The 22,489-nt window shown below is 40.6% G+C and overlaps 1 protein-coding gene across 1 annotated transcript in view; it reads left to right on the top strand.

Annotated features, from left to right (window-relative positions):
- The first annotated feature begins 19,067 nt into the window (after positions 1 to 19,067).
- The window catches only part of adamts16 (ADAM metallopeptidase with thrombospondin type 1 motif, 16), a 63,598-nt gene continuing 60,176 nt past the window's right edge, over positions 19,068 to 22,489 (top strand). Inside the window, exon 1 of the mRNA XM_078287284.1 lies at positions 19,068 to 19,292. Within this exon, the coding sequence (XP_078143410.1) occupies positions 19,068 to 19,292 (225 nt within the window). The remainder of the gene's footprint in view (positions 19,293 to 22,489) is intronic.

Below are 22,489 nucleotides of genomic sequence, written 5' to 3'. Positions count from 1 at the left end.
ATTTAAAAGTCTATCAAGAATTTTGTTATTGTGCAGGTTCATTAAATATTTTAAGATTACAGATTTTATGTAGCACTTCACATGTGTGATGTGTACTTGCCTACAACTGATGTACCCATATGTAATGATTGAATTCAACCAATTAAATGTCAGGGATTAAATAAAACAGCAAATCATATCACCCATATGACTTTTTGACATGAATATTCATGCATGAAATATTTGCTTCTTATCAAACTAAGGGGCTCTGGGTGTGAGACATGAAAGAAATATGTTGATATGTTGAATGTTCTTTTTAAAAATTTTAAAATGCATGTCAGTATGTAATTTAGAATGTTAGATATATATGTTCATATATGTGTAACAATAATGGTCATTAAAATCAGTCCAACTAATTTCAATCCAATTTCAAATACATATTGAAATTCAAATTGTGTAATTTCTGATTAAGTATGAAATGTTTGGGCAGAATCTCATCAGGTTGATAGTGAAATGAGCCCGCATGCTCTCCATCAAAATGAAATGTTGACTATAATTTTCATTTGAAATGAATGGAAAGATTCCTTGATATACAATCAAGATGGCCTGGCAGTAAGGAAGGAGGCTGTGAGGTTGATGCTGTGTTGTGGTAATAAACTGCCAAAAGGAGTATTTGCATTTAATTGTGAAGGAAATTCCAGTTTGAGTAATTTCTTGTTATTGACAATCAGCAACAATTTAGACTGTATTTGGTGCTGTGGACTGGCTCTCTGGCTATGGGCTTAATGTGCTGTTGAAAAGCCATTTGCAAAAAATATCCACTAGAGGGGGTGATTGGATTGTTTTTTTTTTGGGGGGGGGGGGGGAATCAAAGAAACAACATAACACAAATTCTTGTCCAGTTATGACCCAGTCAGTCAGAAAACCTAATGTGAGAGATGCTGCTGGACTATTTAGCATAGTGGTAGAACAAATTATTACTTAGGAAGATGATTTTCTCTTTTCTCTTTAGTTAACCATGCAGGACTTAAGGCCATTGTCAGAATTATATGCTCATGCCAAGGTTGCTGTTTGAAATTTAAATTGTTGTTGCTGCTGCTGTCCAGTACTTAAATAAATAATAATTAGACAAACTTTCGTTGGTCTTGGTTTTCAGCCATTGTGGCCAGGCAAACTAGTGGCCATGGAGGGAGCCAATGTGTTGTTTGGGTGCTGGGTGCTTGATCTGAACTGTCTTGTACTTGATACACTTTGTTTTTGTATGTATTTATGTGCATTGAAGGATGTTTGTTGTGGTTAACTCTTTACTCTGCTATAGAGCTGAGGTTTGATGTACCTGTACCAAAAAAAAATTCCACCCTGGTCATATGGCCATTAAAGTATCTGAATCTGAATATAAACATTAAGTCATTAGAAAATAAATTTCAAGCATACTTATGGCAGTTACTTGCATGGAAATCAAGTAGAGTTTATAATCAAACTCTTGTGTATTTGCTGGCTTTCTTGTATGACCATCAGAGGAGGGAAGTAACAAAATAAAAATACTTTGTTACTGTACTTAAGTGAGATTTTCAAGTATCTGTACTTTACTCAAGTTTTTCTTTCACTTAAGACTTTTTACTTTTACTCACTACATTTCAAAAGAAGAATATATACTTTCTACTCACTACATTTTCGAAACAGACTCTCGTGCCCATGTGATTGGCTGCTTGTTCACCGAAGCGACACCAAAAAGCAGGGAAAGGGACAGAGAGAGAAGCAACACGAAGAAGAGAGAAGCATCAAGAGAGTAAAGAATTAACGCAAGTGAATTCAGCTGCTAGAATTAACGTGAGTGATTTGACTTTTTCTCATCTGTGATTCAGGGACTCAACAGAGAACCAGTTTAGTACATTAGAAATGCCTTTTTTAGAGGACTACTTTTACTTTTATACTTTAAGTAAATTTAAGACCATGTACGATTTGAAATGGTACTTCAACTTTTACCAATGTTTATTTTTAGATGAGTATTTGCACTTTTACTTGAGTAAGGAATTTGTGTACTTCCACCACCTCTGATGACCATCCAAGACTTTGTTTGATATTTTTAAGAAATCAGCAATTCAGTTAGGGGATCACTGTAAGCCAAATAATGTGAGTGGTGAAACTGAGAAAAAGTACAAAAGTATTGCTGGTATACTGAAGTGAATTATATCATTTAATAGCATTCATGGGTATAATTTGTCTTGATATTAAATAGAAACCCCAGTCAGGACCTTTGATCGATTCTTTTCAAAAAGAAACGATTCTTCAATTCCAGGCATTTGGGAATCAAGAATCGACTCCAAAGCTGCGGAGTCGATTCCACACAGTACAGAAAATGTAGCATGTGCAAGTGAATCACAGAGCCAAATATTTCTCTCTGGCGATTATTTTAAGCTTACAAGTTTCGTAAAATTCACAAAGTCTGAAACGTAGAGTACGTGGTATGGACATGAATTATGTGAAGATTATATTCCTCTACCGCAAATTGGATTATGTGACAATAACACGAATTGGACACGGCATTTTCACTTGTTCATCACGTGAAAAGGTTAGCTAACGTAAGTAAAACAACTTTGGTTAAGCTTTGGGTTAAGGTTTAAGCAACTACAACAATTTGGTTAAGGTTAGGGAAAGGTTTTGGTCATGGTTAAATAAGAAAAATTTAAACTTCATCCAGTAGAAGTCTTCTTGGTAAGAGTTGGGAATTGAACCGGTCAGCGGAGTTGAAGGCAAAGGTCTACGCCCATCCCGCACTATTTCAGTGTCAGACTACTCCTTCACGTCCTTTGCACGAAAATTTCACGTGCACGAAATTTCAGGAGATCAGGCTGAATGAACCGGTCCTGGATCAATTCAATACTGTCAGACGGCCCTAAAGACCACTGGTGGTAAGTAAGCTCACTGTAGTGTGGCAGGTCAGATTCATGTTATGTGTTATCTTTGGCATTGTTCCCTCTGAGGGGGAAAGTGGACCTTTGTCAAAGTGTCACATCCAGACGACACTTGTCTTGATCAAAGCTGGCACCCGCCTGGCCCAGATCCTTCTGTTCCACACACACACACACACACACACACACACACACACACACACAAGTAGGAACGTATGCTCATGCATGGACGCAAAAACATAAAAGAGCGCGCACATATGCACATAACACTAACAGGCACAGACACACACGCTCATTCGCACAAGCACACACAGGCATTGACACATACACACATATACCCAGGCAAGCATGCATGTAGGCACATACATCCATAGGCTACACACACACACACACACACACACACAAGAGGAATACCTTCTGAGAGAAAAAAGGGAACCCTCTCCCCACAGTGCTAATCCCCTGTTTTTGTTATCATTGTTAATTGAAAAAATGAGCTCTATAATATGGCCTCCCGCTGGGTGATTACATAGCCCAAGAATAGACTGGCACGATTCATAAACACTTCCAGGAAAAAAATGAATCCGAGCCATTCTCCGAACTATCACTTTTAATAAGGTGGCAAACCCCTCGCTTTCTGTGGAGGACAGTGTTTATTTGAAGAGACCGATCTGTTCGCTTGTGGCACTTGTGAGATAGAGGGAGAGAGACAGAGAAAAAAAGAGAGAGACGTGGAGGAAAAACAGAGTGACTCACCTTTCTCTCGCACTGGCCTGTACTCTCGTGGGCTTCGGGGTCAAGCAGAGTTCAGTGGGGGCTCAAACCCAGTTTCAGGTGACCCCTGAAGTCATCCAAGGGCACTGTAATTTTCATAGTCCTTACCCCCCTCCACCCCTGAGGGAAGCACTGGTCTCTACAGTGACATGCTCATATCACTTACTTGAACTATTCATCCAAAAAGTGCATATGTATTCTGTTATAACATAAAGCAGCCTTGAGTTCACCACCCTAATGTATGGTCCCCTGATATGAGAATAGAGTTTCTGGAACAAAAGTCTCTAATCAAGCTGCGATGACTGTACTAATATGGGATCACTGTTCAAAATTAAACAATATAGTTTCAGCCAAGCAATCTGACTGGTCAAAGTTAGCTTCCAGCTGTGTTGAGCATGATTCACCGTGCTTTACTGGTTGCTATGCCAACTCTTCTGATAACCCAGGCCACATCACATCCTAACTTTGCAACTGGGTGGAAAAGGTATTAGCCTACATAAACTTTTCAAATTCAAGTAACTTTGTCCTCATATGTAAGTCTAAAATGATTATTTGGAGCTGACTGCAATGTTTTGTGTTGATTAGCTAGCAAGCAGGACAAGTTTGCACTTGTACACTTTTGTCACATTGTTAGAAATGGGCAAGTTTTGTGATTCTTAGCTAACCTAGCTAGCAAGGTAGCTTATCTCACTACCTTGCAAGCTATGCTAGTTTGCTAAAATATTATGACATGTATCTAATGGTTGTGGATAATAGGCATATCTATGAAGAGCAGTCCAATTTTAGAGCAGGCTAAAGGGATTTTTAGACTTTTATTGGCACATCTCTCCTTATTATGTTTAAAATCTTTTCTAGACTTTTCTAGCCATTGCTCACATGCTTTCTTGTTTCCTTTGTTGGCTGCCAGGTTTCTGGTGTGTTCAGGTCAAACCATAAGAAGCATAAGAGCAGGCTTCCGTTGCTTCAGCTTGAAAGCGTTTACGTGTTTTACTAGCCTTTACATGCTTTACTCGTTGCAACCCCCACATTCAAAATCATTTGTATTTCTGAGTTTAAAATCAACCATAAATGAACTACTGCAGATATTTGTTGCTTTTCGACAGTACGGTTCTCTGTATTAGTGTGAATATAACTAATAATTTAGATTTTTAATACCTTCAACTCCCTCCGTGGATGGCTTATGTTGACACACTTTGCAAATTGGGATACCGGGTAGGAGATAACAGAGCCTGCAAAAAAAATATCAGGTTGATGTGAACAGGTTTTCCCAGTCATCCGATATGACCTGAAGGCAGCATCAGAACTACTATTACTAGTACTATACTTGAACATACTATTTGCCAACAGGACTCACACTAGTTAAAATAACATATCAAATATCGCAATATGCACAAGTTAAGGCAGTGAATAATCAGAAAATCAGATGTAGGCAGGTCTCATTGCAGTTTGCGTCTTATTGTGTTGAAATGTGTTTTAATCACTTTTTGCGTTCAACTGTTGGATCTTGCTTTGGCCCTTCATGTGTATTCAACAGCAGTGCTCCTGGCAAACTGAAACTACACAAAACTCTACAGTAAAGTAAGTAACAAGATTTTGAACACAATCGTCATGATGGAAAAAACGAGGAAAATAAGGCCCAGGTTGAAAATAACCGTATTTATCCTTTAAAAGTATAAAAATGTTTAGGTATTATATGTAGTTATATTTGACCTGACTTTAAATCAGCCTATACATAAACTGTAGGACATTATATATGTACATTATATTCCAATAAGACTGGTGTATTCTGGTACGCATGCCAGTTTATCTGCACATTTACACATCTGCTCACTGAAGTAATGCAATCAGCAATGCAACAGCATCACTTTGCGGTGCTTTCCACAATAATTTTGACTACCAAAGCAAATTTGCCAGACAAATGTAAACGTGTTAAGCTGCAAGAGATTCGAGCTGTCACTGAATTGGCATGAATAGGAAATTCTGCTCAAGTTATGTTCCCATTTTCTTGCTGATTGGTGCACAACGACAGCAAGTGCAATTGTCGACATATTTCAGACTTTATTGACTTGAGAACGCTCATGCTGATATCCGTTCTGAGGGTTATATTTCTGTGGGTGCAGCGTTACGTGCGGCCACGGGGAGCCTTATGTGGCTCCAGGGGGCTCTCAATGTAAGAGCAACCCCTGACCAGCTGTTCACACGATCTGCAGGAGCAATGGAAGGCATCTTCCCCCCACAATTTTCACCTCATGGACTGTGCATGTGACACAGGGAGAATGGTCCAGGGATTTCCCCTATACAGCTCAAATCATTTTCTGGATTTTCTCCTACTTCCTTGGGGAAGTTTGATATTACCATGAAGTTTCACCCCCCCCCCCCCCCCCCCCCCCCCTCATGTGACTCCATAGCTTTGCTGATATGAGCTATAGGAGACAGCATCCTGAAGTCTTGGCCTGGTAATGACCCATCTAGTTATTTGCAAGCAGCACGCCAAAACGGTAACATGTACAGAATCGTAGTGATCTTTGTTTCAAGATAACTAATTCTTGAGTATTTTTAGGTAGCAACTCTTTCATTTAGCCTAAGTTTCTGGACATCCTTACTCTGACTTGAGTAAAATTTAACTAAAGTGAATTTTACTCTTGTCAATGGGGATTGATTGCCAAGGAGGGATGAATGCAATGTGAAGATCTCTTTCATTTCAATGATGGGGATCTTAAATTTAAAAAGTGTTATGTTTATCTTCTCAAAAGTAAACCGGTACCCTTCTTGTGGTAATTTAAAAGCCTTAATATCACCAAAACTTTTCCTTTTTTTTTCTACAGCCTTGCTCTCAACCATTCATTTTGACGTCATACAATATAATGGTTTATTTAAACTTATACAAAGAGACTATGTAAACTTACAATTCACAAAAGGAAAAACACAATAACTACAGTTGCAAGCTTTTATATGGCAGCCACAGCTCTCAAATCTGCTCATTCAGGTATAATCCACTCTCAATATTCAAATAGTGTTTACTCCCCTCTGGTGGCCAAAGGGTGAACAGCTATCAGGCTGCAGGTTGAGTTTGATGAAATGCAAGTGGCACTTACACACATGCACACAAAATGCAGATATGTGAGTGATGGTCAGCAGTCACTGGCAGGCGCTTCAGGACTTGCCCTCAGCCTGGCTCAAACTGCAAAACCTCATCAATACCACATGACCAGGTCCAAATTCAAATGCCAAAGTGGAAATACTTCAACTTACAAATTAGTTTATATCAAGGGGCTGTGTCATGCATTATCATTCATCTCCACATTGCGCATGCAAATAGTATGCACACAGTATGCACGCATGCACAGACATCCAAGCAGGTGCCAGTCATCCATCTTGTCAGTCTTCTAGCTCATTTTTCAAGTGTAGCAGCTCTAATTATCTAATAATCACACAATAGAATTTTCTCCTTGGAAAAAGATTTATAGCCCCTTTCTCTTTTTTTCTGTCATTATGGAATGCAGCCTTGGCCGTGTGTGTATGTGTATGTGTGTGTGTGTGGGTGGGTCTGCGTGTATCCATGCCTTATAATGTGTAGCTAAACACAGAAAGAGAGGCTGTCAGTCTTCAAACACTTGGCGCAGGCCCTAGATATGTAACTCTCCTAATTTGGTTGATTGAAATGCGCCCTCGGATTAGCACGGAAAGGTTTCCACTCATTAGACAGAGGTTGCTTGTTGCTGAATGAAAAGCATGAAACGCGGTTCTTCCACTCCAGTTTCCATTCACAGTCGGTCTACGGTTGGAAGGAGGTAGAGGAATTACACACTTATGATTCAGATTATTATTTCGCTCGTTTTCATTCAAAGATGCAGTGACAGATGTAACTGCAGAGGTTAACACACAGTTTTAAGCAACCATACACAGTTCATGATGTAGTGAATAAGCGTCGATATGCAATCCATCTGCAACATTCCAGTAACCTCTTTTAAGGTCACATTCAGGACTGTTTGGTCTGTTCATGTGCATGTCCATATCCCAATCAAAAATATATGCTTAGGTATAAATAAATGAAATATTCTGAATCATGATGGAGACTGAATTTAATCGTTGGATAGTAAAATACAACACTAAGTGGGATATGGTGTATACATGCTTAAGCATTCCACATAAAATGGATATATCCCATCTATCCTATTGGAGTTTGTCATAGTTGGGTAAGAACACAGGATAAGGCATTTATATTTATAACTCAAAAAAGGAATACTTGAGTATCCTGAAAATGAATGTTATATTGGTGTGCATGTAAAGTACGCTCAGTCTAGGTAATGATGAGCACTAATCAGAAACCTGTTATTCTATACAGCTACAAGTTTCTTAAACTATTGCTTGGAGCCCAAAATGGGTAATGCACCAATGTCCAGTAAGTCTCTATACAAAACCCTGGGTCTTAAGGCAAGATATTAAATTTCTCATTTAGACCCTAGGTTGAACAAAATGAAGGTCCTCTGATACAGTATGTACAGCAATACTACATATGAATGGTTTGATTTCAAACTGATGTGCATTTCATGAAAGAAGTTACCTCTTTACAATAACATGTTCATTGCTCAGTATTAAAAAATACATTAGATGATTACATTCTCAAATATCACCATATTGTAAGCAAGGGTCCCATAATAGCAGCAAATATTCATTTTAGAATGAAATTCTTCATGTTGCCTGTTTATTCATCCAGCAGTGGCAGGTCACCCCTGCTGCACAAAATCTGAAATATATTTTAAAAAAATAATAATAATCATACAGTCCAATATCCCAAATCATAAACACATACAGAGTCAGGATTAGTGCTTATAAAACACATGAATACAGTTTTAGTGTTGAAAACTGGGACCAAAACAAGGAGGTATTCTGAAAAAACAACTTGAACTGTTGGATAAAAAAACGTCCATTCCAAACAAAGCTAAACCCTACCTCAGACACCCTTCCCTGACTCGTAATCAGCTTACTCTAATGATGTTTTCAATGTAATGACTAATGACCTGTAACAGCTCTGCAAGTCAGTGATTGATTTGATTGAGTGGAGGGGCTTTTTTATAGCGGGGGATGAAGGGCGGGTACCGGAACAATGTGCGAGTGATTGACGAGATGTTTTGAATGCCATGTGAGTCCGGGGTAGTCGGTTCTCAGGTTCTCTCTCTTTCTTTCTGCGTGTGTTGTCTCTCTCACACTCCCTCTCTCTCTCTCTCTCTCTCTCTCAGTGTTATTATATCTTTCCATGGGGGTTCCCCTATGCCCCACCCATCCACTAACATGCAAACCTCACCACCACACACCCACATATATCCCACAATTTCCTCCCGTCGCCCCTCTCCCACAGCACCCTCCGTAAGCCCTGCCAGTCACAGTGGAGCCTTTGCCCTGACAATGCCAGCCTTTGTCCCATAGATGAAGTCAGGGGGTATTCAGTAAACCTGGCACAGGTGAGCCCTTCCAGGAGGCGCCCGCTGGACTAGACTTGAAAGCACGGCGGTGTGAGACTGCGTGGGGTCACTGGGAGAGGGAATAGCCTCATCGCTGGATTCATAGTCCAGGAAGAAGTGGTTCATCTGTGGAACCACGTAGGGAGACATATTGGGCCAAAAAAAGAGGATGTACACTGGGAATATGGATCAATTGAGGAAAGGTGGAAGCATGGGCAGACTGTGGGTCAGGGGAAATAGGATGAGCAGTTGGAGCATTGAAAATGAATTGGCACCCCAATGTCTTCATGTAGGCTATACATACCTATAGTACACAGTAGTTGGTACATTCGTAGATACATAGCTGAGACCCATCTCCATCTAAATGCCTTTGTGATATGAAAAATCCAACAGCTATCAATGGTATTTTTCTAGGAGAAATATTACAACTCTCAGGCTGTTATACTAATCTAAAAGGAAGGTGGTCTTTGGGTGATGGACCATGTGTCTCACATATCAAAAACAAGATATAAAGATGATCAGCAATCAATAAATGCTACTGGCCAAGATGGCAGTCACCGCTTCATCTAATGATAACACCATATGTAGGAGAACCTATAGCATTTTTCAGTTGCTGCTCATCTTCATGTCTCATTTTTGACATTTTACTCCACAGCTTAGGTAAGTCAGAAATGGCAGAAATGTAGACAAAGTTGGAATATTTGCCTAAGAAAAATACTTTTGAGGGCTGTTGGAGTTGTCATATCACAGAGAAGGCCAGAAGGAGATTGGACCCCACTTTGTAAGTAGCATTTGGAGTAAGTGATGTAGTGAAACTTCTGCTCACGCCATAATAGGTGGCTGCAGCTTTACCCTCCAGAGACCCTGTTTAAAGTGATATGGGTTCAAATACAAGGATCTGGCTGGCATACAAGTCACATGCTGTTCAGCAGCCACCAATCATCTCTAAAAACATCTGAAATGGTCATCTCTGTCTCTGGCAAAATCAACATCTAAGACATCTCAGGGGGAAATCCCCATGCCTGACAAATCAACATCCTGGCCCTCTTCAGAAGGAAGGAAAACGTGACGAAACACCTGTCGAGACAAATGATTCCATTTGATAAGTGTCGAGTGGCTTTATTCATCACAACAGGTGTCTTTGTCCAAACCTTTCCACTTGCCTTTGTTCTTCTCCCAAATATCAGAGAAATGGAACGGGGAAAGGAAGTCCCATGTTAAAAGCAACCGTTGAGAAAATTATTGTCGCGTGGTAAATGAGGTGTGAATGAATGTGTTATACACCACTTGAGTCCCCATTCCTCTCTCAATACATCACACGAACATAGATGACGTCCGTATCAAATCTACAACCCACCATCCAGGATGGAAGAAAAAGCAAACCACTTGATAATAACAACTGCACTCTTGAAAAAACGTGTTGAAGTAGTACAGGATGTGTCTTCCCTGATGAATTACTCATATCTTCTGTCACAAAGACGTCATACCTTTAACACACATATGGATTAGTTAGGGATAACACACTGGTTTATGTTTAGAGCAAAATATTTAAGAGTGCTCTGAGAGAAAATGTAATGACACTTCATCAATGAAATCTCTCAGAAGAACTTTCTTTGAACTGTGAACTCAGCAACCTCGACTAGGGCAATCATGGATGTCCAGTGTAGAAACGTCAAGTTTGCCATACACTCAGCTTGACTGAAGGACTCTAGCACGAACCGTTCCAACCAGTCATCGCTTCTTTCCCTCAACGATAGTGATGGCGCCACTGAAGTAGCTGTGTGGGTTTAACAGCAGCTGCAAACACAACTGCGTCAGAAACAACTTGTCTTTGTGTTGCCTCCTACTAGAGAGTTGTGGAAAACGACCCCTTCTGCGGCAAAGTAAGGAAAAGTAAGTAGGCCTACAGACTGGTCAGTACCTGTGGTGAGCCTACACCTGCCATGTCAATAGACAGACGTGCCAGTAGTATACTTGCTACCTACCACTTCTCATTGTGGGACATGTAACCTTCAGCAGGAGAAACCGGCGTCACTTCTCAGCAGGTACGTTTAGCTTAGCTATTAGCATTTATCCTTCCATTTGTCCTTCGTAGGCCTCCGTAGTGCAGTGACTTTGCTGTGTGATATTTACAAATGTGTTGCGGTTTCTGTCGACCTCTAGTGGTCAGAACAAACATAGAGTCCTCGCGCAAAAGACAGAATTCTATTGTTTATTTTTGGTGCGTCGGCTCATATAGACAAACTTAAAAAAAACTCTAGTGGTCAGAAAATTTTGCTTATTGCAGCTTTAATGTTGATTTGCAAAGTGGCTTCTTCACCTCACCAACACCTGCCTGTCCACTATGACCGTGCAGCCCTAAACTTACCCCAGATGGAAAAAGACAATGCAAGTGTTAGCTAATTACCTCTGTAAATATAGGGCTGGGAATGGATTTGTTAGTGTGATACACACAGTAACCTGGAGGCAGTTGTATCGCAGCGTTGTTCAGAGTTGGCCTATGATCAGTATCAGTACAGCAATAGGGCTATAAGGCAAGGAGAGCATCTCAAAGATTTCAATCACGTCTATGACCCCCATTTATTTGCCATTAGCTAGAGCTACATTTTGATGATCTTTGCATAGTTGCCACGTCTATGCCCATGACAAACTAATATCCGACTCCAAATTGGAGTGGAGTTCCTCTGCTGCAACCGTAGTCAGGGCAGCTGCTACCAAGGGAGCCTGTATCCTATGAGGGGGATTAGAGCCCAGGCGGAGCCAGTTGTCAGTGGATAGATGAGAGGCACGGGAGCTAAAGGGTCTCACTGACGCAGGCACACACACACACACACACACACACACACTTTACACAAGCACATGCCTGCACAATTTAACCGAGGCACACACTTAAACATGAGCCCACACACAGACACACACACAAGAGCACATATAAACTCATACACATGCATGTAAAAAACATGCACACTCATCCAAATGGAGAAAACATGTAATGTGTCATTATTGTGCAAAATCACTGCTTATATATATATGTTTTAAATGTGCAATTGTCACTAAATTCCACCTCCCTTGAGGGTTATACAATTACAATAATAAAGCTAGAGGATCCTGCAGCTGTTCCTGATGGCGTTATGCGATAGCGTCTTCCCAGTAGAACAATTTGATAATTAATACATGTCAGTGTGTGTTTCTGTGTGTGGGTGTGTATGTGTTTATTCATATTGTGCTTGTGTCAAGCTGAGAGGAGACAGAGAGAAAAGAGAGAGAGAGAGGAGAAGTCTTTGGAAAATCTGAAGGCCGTCTTTGTGACTGTAACCTTTGAGATGGCGTGGCATCACAATAACTCATGTGTTTGTCTGGCAAACTGGAAAAATCTTCATATCACAATCGCTGTTGCTGTGCTATTGTCACAGAGCAGTGAAACACTTTACGATCTCGGCGCCCATATATTCTACAGTATAGTGGAGCATTTCATCATCACTGTGATTTGTCATGGAACCCAAACACAGGACAGATTTATTATCAGTGTCTTTCTCTTTTTTTTCCCTCCCCCTCTCCTCCTCCTTTTCCAGCAGTGTTAAAGGTCCCATTTTTCTCCCCTTTTCCCATTGCTGATTCTGCAGACTTCCTTTATGTGGCATCTGCAGTGAAAGGCTCTTCATGCCTGGAGACTAATGGTCTGCCATTTTCAGATAATGGGGTTTTAGTTGTCTCAGCTATTAAGAGAGGGTGACAACAACTTGGGGACTGCCCACACAAGAATGCTGGGCCTTTCACACGAGGATAGGCAGGCTGGTGGGAGAGCCAAGTGAATGGACTGCTTGGTTCACTGACCCAATGACTGACTGACTGGTTGGCTGACTCTTTGTGTTGGTGTGTGTACTGTGTCACTTTTTCAATTGTAAATGTTTTAGTGTAGCCAAACACTGACTCTTATTTCACACAATACAAATAGGACTTGCTGTCACACAAGCAATAAGCAAAACAGCACAGGTCTCCCTTTCACATTTTGCTTCCTCAATGTAATGACAACAAAAGCAGTGTTTTTCTCACTCTCAACAGTTACCGTTGAAGGGCCCTTGAGCCAGACATTTAACAGACAACTGTTAAAGCAGTGTTTATCAATCCTGGTCCTCAGGCTTTTCATGCCACGTTCATGTCATATGAGATTTACCGTAAATACGACCTGCCGACTAGGAATAACCGTTCACCTCAACCTCCTAGTGGTAATTACAAGTAGGATAAATTGGACTTTTTTGTAGGCTCTGATTTCTCCCACCTGGCGTCGAATGAATTGCGGAAGTGTGTCAACACAAGTGGTAAACACTGCAGCGAATTCACCGATGTCGGCAGTCCAAGACGATAAAAATCAAAGTTATTTTCACAGTAATACAATCAAGTCTACATAAAAAAGTGTGGATAGAGTTCCTAATCATAGCCCTTCATTTATGATTGACTTAATAAATAAAAGTGATTTTGGATGTAAGTGTTCCAACGAGTTAAAATACATGAACACTTCCAGGTTGTAGCAATGAGATGTCATCCCATTCTTACGCTTCTTCCCATGTAATATGAACGCAGTATCAGTATCACCATCTAATCAGGGATGCCAGGTGGATGCAATTAACTGCAATGAACTAGCTGAAGGATACAAAACCAGCAGTACTCTGTCCTGAGGACCGGGATTGAGAACCGCTGGTTTAAAGTACAATCAATGTGATTGTAATGGGCAGATCCAGTGTAAGAACACAGTCCACTGCCACCAATAAGAATGTCTTTTATATAATTTGCCTGGTAGTACATTGTTTAAACCAGTGGTTCTGCTGTTTCTACAGCTGGTTTTCTATCCTACCAGCTACTGAATTGCAGTTAATTGCATCCACCTGGCATCCCAGGTGTAAAATAGTTATAGTAAAATAGATTAGATGGCTACAATGAAAACCAGCAGGGTTCTGGGTCCCGGGGACGGAGATTTGAGAACCACTGGTTTAAAACAATGTAAAGTCAGCTTATTAGCAGTATTAACCTACCCTCACCAGTGACTCAAATAGTCCCAAAAATGAACTTGCACTTCATTCAATCAATAATAATAAATATAATGCCATTACCATACAGGCTTTTTGGTAGGCAAACAACAGGTGAATGTAATCCAATAGCAGGTTACTGTAATCCATTGCTAAAGCCCATCAGTTGTGTTCATGGCAATGTGCTAAGATGGTAGAAACGCATCAACATCAGGAGGGCGTGGCAAAAAAATACCGGCAACAAAAAGCTCCATTATGCACAAAGGAACAGTTCAAGGAGGCACAGATCAAACGCCGGCATCAATAAAATCCTTGACAGCTGTGTGTCATAATCAATGGTTATATTATATGGTATTGGTTTTTCCTCTCGCCCCTCCGGAGAAATTTGTCTCTGAACGTCAGATCTGTCTCGCTTGTCAGCATCAGATCACTGTCATCTTTTATCTTTGACCCAGATCGAAGGTAGGAATGTGGTTTTTACTAGTGGAGACACGGATATGTAAACTCCCTGCACTACGGGGTCAGAGGGCGCACCGCATTCCAAAGGAGGCCCGTTTTTTTTTAAAGCTGCAATAGTGACAGCAGAAATATATATTTGCGGATAATTTATGTGCGATGGTTTTATTGCTCATTATAATACCGAACAAATCAAAGGGTTCTGACACATTCCGAAGGAGAGACTTTGCAAAGTGTTAATGGCAATGGAAAAAAATATGTATGCATAAAGTTTGTGATGATATGAAAACAAAGGTGGTACTTTCAAGCATAATATGAGAGGTATGGTGCTGTTTTCTGTGTGTCTTTTTGTGCTCATCAATGGAATGATCTGAGGGAAGAGAAATGGTGACGTCATATATCATATCTGTGTAGTTGCACATATATGATGATGTTTAACTACACATTTTTAGAGGAAAACTATCTGTCTATCTTGTTGAGTTTGAACAAATTGATCACTGCCAATCAAGCATTTTCCCTAAAAACAAGAGAGAAACAGGTGGAACTCTCTGTTATCCAGCTACTAAACAGATAAATTAGTTATTTGCTTTCATGTTCAGTTATTTGCAACCATGATATTTACCTATGGGTCGTTCCCGATGTTTTGGTGCGTTGCATCCCAACATATATTTTTCGGGTTCAGTGGCAGACCCACTCAGGCAGTCATGACAGCTTCTGTCAACTTGCATCGCGGGACCCTTCAACCCGCAACCAAAATAAAGCTTAGCTCCTGCTATGGATGGTCACCTACTCTGTCACTGACAGGGACACGTACTGACAGAGGTGCTGACCTGTGAGGATGGGCAGCCGCATGGAAAAGTGTTGTTGTTGATGTGTGTGTGTGTGTGTGTGTGTGTTTGTGTGAGGATAAGTGACCCAGAGGAGGTTGTTGTTGGAGGCTGAATGAGCACTGGGAAGTAGGTGTGTTTAACTTGCACGCCTCCTTCCCCTCCTTTCATTTGAGTGGTACAGACAAACACACACACACACATGCATTCACACACACACTGACTGAAGTCTGACCTGAGCAAAATCATTCTAAAACAGAATTAACTTCAAATTATGTTGTTCCTGTTTTATTCCCATGAGCAATAAAAGTTTAATATAGATTGATTATAGTAAGGTCTACACAAAAGTCTGAAATGAAAAACACCCTGTGCCAATAGATAAGTGAAGTGAAGTGAATTGAACCACTCTCACCCTAAGCTAGTAAAAAACAGGGAGCCAAGACTGTAGTTTTTGATATCATGAAGCAACTTGCTGCAGCTGCTCCAATAACAATGGATGAAGAGACTCTGTGGACTCATAAATGTCTTGGAGCTTTTGTATCCAAATGAGCTTTGTTTCACTGTAGCACACAGCAAACATGAAATGTGTTCTCTTCCACCTGGGCACTGTTCAATCGACACAATTGGTCCCACATTTACTGTCAATGGAGCAGCACCAGACGATACACAGTTGCTGACATTTTAGAATGTATTATCATTGGTTCTGTCTGGTTTCCAGATTGACAAAACATTTTTTAATCATGGGAAACAATGTCAGCTGCTGTTTAGAGTCACAAAAAAGCCAAGATAGGGAAATACAAGGCTTTTGCTCAATACTGATGAATGTCTAATCCTCTCATCACCAACCAATGATCCAAATCAGATCCAAGTCCATTCAGTCTTTAGTAAAGGCTAAATCCTTAGTTGGAGTATGAAAACCTGTGTGGCCACTGTTGCCCCACTATTGACTTTTTCTTTATTTATTGGATTGAAAAAAACAATCACCTCAAAAAATATTGCCCAAAGCAGTAAATGTTTGTTTTCATGAGTAAGCCATACTTTTCAAAAATCTATATGTATACTCATAACTGTTCTGTAAAAAAGTCCGGATTGTGGCTTTAAACAGGGAACCGCATCACCTCTCCTGACCTTCTACCTGTCTGTCTTGATCTGTCTCTCAAAGCCCAATGATTCCCCTTCATGGCCTTACATCACCTGCTACATCCCTCACTGGTCACTAATCATGGACACTGATTTATTGCTGTGTAAACCTCGGACTGAATGCCTATTAGTTTGATGCTATTCAGCTTGTCTGCACTTTGGGGAAATTAAGGAATGCTAAAAGAGAAAATTGGGCTTCTGTGACCACACGGAGCATAACCTTCAATCAAGACGGATGGGAGCCATGGCTGAAGAGTTTTGTAAGCGTGTTGGTCAAAGAGGGAGACAGAGTAATGAGAACAAGTAGGTATTCTACACACCAGAGGTGGGGACTCGAGTCACATGACTTGGACTCGAGTCAGACTCAAGTCACAATTGTAATTGCTTGAGACTTGACTTGATGCATGAAGAGAAGACTTGGGACTTGACTTTGAGGACTTGAAAAGGTTTCTAAACTCTTGACAAAAGATCTTGTGTTTGTGTAAATGACTTAGATTGAAAGTGATGAGATTTGTTCCAGCAGACGACTGAATTTAAATTCTGTTTTCTGAATTTGTGTGGAATGATTGAATTTATTGAAGTTGAAACTGATTATAGAAATCAAGTTTTTATCCTATTAAAACCATATTGCATTGAAAAGTCCTAGATATTTAGTTTTCTTTAAGATATTAAATTGATACTGGACTCTTGATTTGTTCTGACTTGACTTGCTGTTCTACATTTAGACTTCAGACTTGACATTAATGACATGGACTTGACTTGGACTTGACTTGTTAATCTACATTTAGACTTGGGACTTGACTTAAGACTTGTGCCTCAGGACTTGAGACTGACTTGCGACTCGAGCAAAGTTGACTTGGTCACACCTCTGCTACACACAGGGAAATTCTCTGTTTTTGCCTTCTGGTTTGGATGCAAGGTTAACAGGTAGAGGCTTGAGCAGGTAGGGGTTAAGGATGTTACTCAAGGATTCTTTGTCAGGCATGACCTCACTATCCATCAGGCCATCGAGCCATTTAGCATAATGAATTGTGTGCATGTACAGTGTGCTTGTATATGTGAGAATGTGATGAAATGGCCACAGCCACTGTGATATTCCAGTCTCATTGGGCCTTCACCAACTTCACAGCCCCCTGTGGAAAAGTACAACTTTGTGCTGCTGCAGTACCCAGTGTCCATGTGTCTATCTGTGTATATGTGTGTGTGTGTGTGTGTGTGTGTGTGTGTGTGTGTGTAGTCTTGGGTGGTCTGCGTGCTTTCCATACTGTGATTATCCCAGGGGGGTGACTGGTGGTGAATTCAAGTTTGTCAGCGTTATGTGCCAACGAAGGAAATTCTCTATTTCTATCCGTACCAGCAGGTTCATTCAGAGCAGCTCTGCACTGCGATGTGGTGCAAGTCATTCAATGAAATTTATGGTGCACAAATACTGTTAGCGATATGAGGTGAGTAACAAGCTAAAAGTGTTAATATTTGGCATTCACGGATGCCAAATAGTTGCTAGCACAATGCAGTTAGAAGCTGAAATGTAATTTATTGATGGGATTGTCACTATCGCTATGGTTTTAACAGCTGCAAGAGCTGAGGAGAAGCTGCACTGTATACTAGAATTGTTAAACTGAGTTGAGGCACTGTTCTCTCTCTCTCCCTCTGTCTCTGGCTTACAGTGTCCACCACTGTCTCTGTGATTCTCTGGTCGCTACTCTCCCTACTGCCCTATTACATTTGACATCACTGACACTTAGTCCTCAGTCCTGTTCATACCTTGGCTGACCCAGAGTGCAAGCTAGAAACTGCCAACATTCACTGTGGTAGCTGCTGTATAAGACCCCACTCACCCTGCATGTACTCGGCATGTATAAAGTTGGTTATCCTGTGATATCCTTTACTGTATAGAATTCACTCTGATAATGACAAGATACTCTATTGATCCCCTTAGGGAAATTCCCTATTTATTGACCCCCTCCACAGGGAGGTCAAAGGTCAGGTTCAGCTGCAGAACAGCAAGCCTGGAGCTAATAGGGATTCAGTTTCTTGCTCAAGGACACTTCAGTGGTTCAGATGCTTATTTTTGACAGATAGATTTCTGTCTTTTGGGTTGTTTTGGAACAAATATCCAAACGTTATACCAGGCTTTCTCCATTTTATCTTTGTTTTTGTAATCCTAAACAACAGGATGGTGTACACACTGCATTAAATATAGCCATCTTTATCGCCGTCATTTTCCCCAAAACAAACCTAGGAACGTCTCCCTGATTCTAACTGGCTAAACAAGTAGTGACAAATCCCTCTGTTCATGTCTGAAAGCTAGGTATACTAGCTTAAGTTTAGTTTAAAACCATTAAAACAACAGAAAACATAAACCCATTGCAAAGCATATCATCATGACAGATGGTGATATCGCATTAGGCACAGTAGGGAGACTGCTGCATTGATAGGTCTTGGGAATTCTACTCCCATTCAGCAAGACGTTTGCAATATGAACATTCATGGCCCATGGGTAAATGGGGAGTGTTGTTCGTCTCCTCACCTCCCTGCCAGCAGGTCCTGCTCCGTGCCACTGGGCGGACACTGGCGGGTTGTGTGGGTCAGACACTCTTGGCCAGACTTCGGTTCCCACAGGTTGAATCCCCGCCACCAGTTTGCAGACATGCAAATGAGCGAGAAGCGCTTTCCTGTGGACCTGGCAGTGTGAAAGAGAGCCACTGTACGGCGCAGAAGGTGAGGCTGGCAGGGCTGCTGAAGATCCAATGGAAGTTTCTGGAGCTGTAGAGCCTTTTAAAGCAAATGCAGACAAAGCAATATGCATAATGGAAAGATGTCACAAGGTTTAATAGAAAATCCTGTTACTCTGCTTTGTCAATTAGCAAAAAGTATAGCTTTCATCTGCCGTCACTGATAAAAAGTGAAGCGTCTTTCCCAGGCCAAGATGAAGGCAGTGATTCTAACAGGCCTGCTTACACAATAAGGAGGTGGTGAACTTTAGCAGACTCTCACCCCTGCAGAGTGTCATAAGACTAGCCACTTCGTTTTTAGGTTTCACCCCTTCAGAGACGCTGTTTCTGCCCCAGTGATCACATACAGCTGACTACCAATAATTAGTGCAATTCTGCAGCCCTTCATTTTCATCCCGGAGAGAACAGAGAGAGAGGTGTTAAGTTCTAGAAAATGCTATGCTCTGACTGTGTACATTACCAAGGTAACAACGCTGTCTCTTCAGGCCATGATAATGAAAATGTGGAGATGTAGGTTAGCAACGTTGCCAACAATTATAACCAACTGTATTTTTTGACAGCCCATCATACACTGTATATTCTTGTTTCAGGTAATATTGCTTATTTCCATTGCTTCCACCTTGCTTATGTACCATGCATTTTAATCCCTTGCAAAACACTGTTGGCTACTGTGACTGCATGGGTTTGGATCTACTACACTTTTAAGTTTTTTGTCCACCATTTCCACGCAATCTGTAAAATAGAAAATGCAGACAAATTGTAGGTTTGAATTATTATATTTTTGAGTAGTAGCATCCTGGGTGGTAATATTAGGTAAGATAAATATGTCAGGACACCATTATCACTGTCCAATGTTTGCCCACATTTTTACATCTGCCTAATATTGACATCATGACATAACCACAGATATTGTTGTTACTTATAAATCCATGAAGAAAAGTATAGATTTTGATGTAATTTAGATGTAAAAAATTGTTCATAAAAAAAGCAGCCATCCAAGTATCTAGCCATCCCTATTTTTCATTAAAAGCTATATTTGAGCCAGTATGTGATGGGAGACATTATATTATACTATTTAAAAAACCTCTACAGTATATCAATAGATGGCTAATTTTGCCCCTTGAACTTAAGATAGGACCTTTTAAAAAATAAAAGAAATCAAAAAATGAAAAGAGAAGAAAGAATCTTTCTGTATGAAGGTTTTAGTTGGATTTATCAAAGGAGAGGAGTTATTGAAACTGCATATTTGTAATTGGAGGCTATGGGGTTTAATGACTTATCTCTTAAATAAAATACAAGGTAATTATCTTAATTACGTACAACTTCAAGCAGGAATTCTGACGTAAACCGTTACGGCGCTCAGTGCATATAATTAAAGAGCTACACTCGCTCAAAGCATAATCAGTGTTTTGATAGGAAACTTGTTGAAGAAAATAATCTGTAACTGATTGGATTAATAGCCTGAACCATTACTTTGATGGGAATAAATCAACAAGCTGATTGCCACGATAAATCAGATTAATCAGGAATATGTCAGCTCTGTACAGCGTTGTGTCCCAGTGTGAACTATCACCGCTCACATGACCAACATGATCAAAAAGACCTCCCACGCTGAATGCACCAGCTGATAGAGCACTGACATCAGCACAATAACTTCACTAATCAGTTGTTATTAAGAAGACTAATGTGTGAGTGTCACTCAACCGTGTCCAATACATTATCTAGATCAGTGGTAGCTATTTTAGGAATTCCTCAACCCTGCATGTATCCTGCATTAGCACTGCTGGATTTTCCAGGAAGGGGTGGGGAAACCGTACAGCAGCAGTTTGGGCAGTGACATGTGTTGTTGTTGTGGAGTGGAGTGATGTGCATGAACTTCTTTTGTAATTTGCCCTTGTCTTGAACTTATCTTCCAATGATTGGGCAAACATTTGGCATCCTAATTACATCTTTCAGATAATTCACAAATTCAGCTCACAACAAAAATGTATGGACAGTTGAAGAGAGCAAAGTGTCTTTTTCTTTGGACAAATGCATGAATATAGCCTTATCCTTGTCTCTGTGCTGAAGGATTTCATACCAAAATACGATTCATCTTTTTTGCAATAAATTTTTACATGATTTCTTACTCAGTGTTTAAAGGTGTTTAACTGTGATTATAAAGGAGTTGGATGTGCTATCTAAACATGGTGAAAGTATCAAAACGCACGGTCGGCAACTAAATCCACACAATCCATATTAGAAAAGCGAGCCTCTAAACGAGCCGTTCGGACTTCCGTAACTTTGTGGCGTCATAAAGGTTCGCTCATTATCATTTTTGTAAGAAATAATAGACTAACAAAGTGTTTTTTTCAAAGCGGTTGAGCGGTTGTCATTGTTTATTACCGGAGAGTTTTCCCTACCTGTAGCTGCCGGGCTGCGGTGTCTCACGTTTCACTCTTGAAATGGTTAGCCAATCAGAACAGAGGGTCATTAATATTAATGAGCCTTAAAGACACAGCAACAGAAACAGTCTGTTCTTGGTAAGGCTCAGAGAGATGCTGGAAACGTGGAAAAATGGATTGAGAGTGTTTTTGGTACATGACACCACACACAGCTTTGATAGGACCACAAGACAGAAAATACAACACTGGAAAGTGGAGAATATGGGACCTTTAAAAAACAGAGTTCACTTCAAAAATGCCACAATTCTATAAGCAGTAGTGGATTACAAATCACTAAGGATTTTACTTCCTACCTGCAGTCAGAGAAGGTGTCAAATTTTACAAATGATGGGTATCTCATTTTGGCATGGAAGTCTTTTCTCTACCTCTACCCTTCCTCAATTCAGCCAATCCCCAGCATTCCACCAGCAGCCAAATCGGCTACTTCCACAACTCCGCTCTCCCTTTGTGGCGGTTCACCCCTGCTCACTGGATAATGTTTAGTGTCCTGTATGAGAAACAGTGGGTTCAAAGCAGGTCTGCTACTGCTTTCCCCACTTCCACATCTGTCATCCCTTGCCTCGCTTCTTTGTCTCTTTATACCCCCTACTAGTCCTCTATCACTCCAGCCAAACTGGAGTTAGCCCTGCTCATCTCCCCACTCCCTCAATTGTCTCTCTCCTCCTCCCTCCTTGTTTCCCCTACAATAGCTCATCTGTGCCCAGCTCCTCACGCACATTAAAGCAAAAATCTGTGACAT

The sequence above is a fragment of the Centroberyx gerrardi genome, chromosome 12 (assembly GCF_048128805.1).
Source record: "Centroberyx gerrardi isolate f3 chromosome 12, fCenGer3.hap1.cur.20231027, whole genome shotgun sequence".
Lineage (NCBI taxonomy): Eukaryota > Metazoa > Chordata > Actinopteri > Beryciformes > Berycidae > Centroberyx > Centroberyx gerrardi.
The sequence above is the reverse complement of the archived record's forward strand: the minus strand, read 5'-3'. Positions and strand labels throughout refer to the sequence as shown.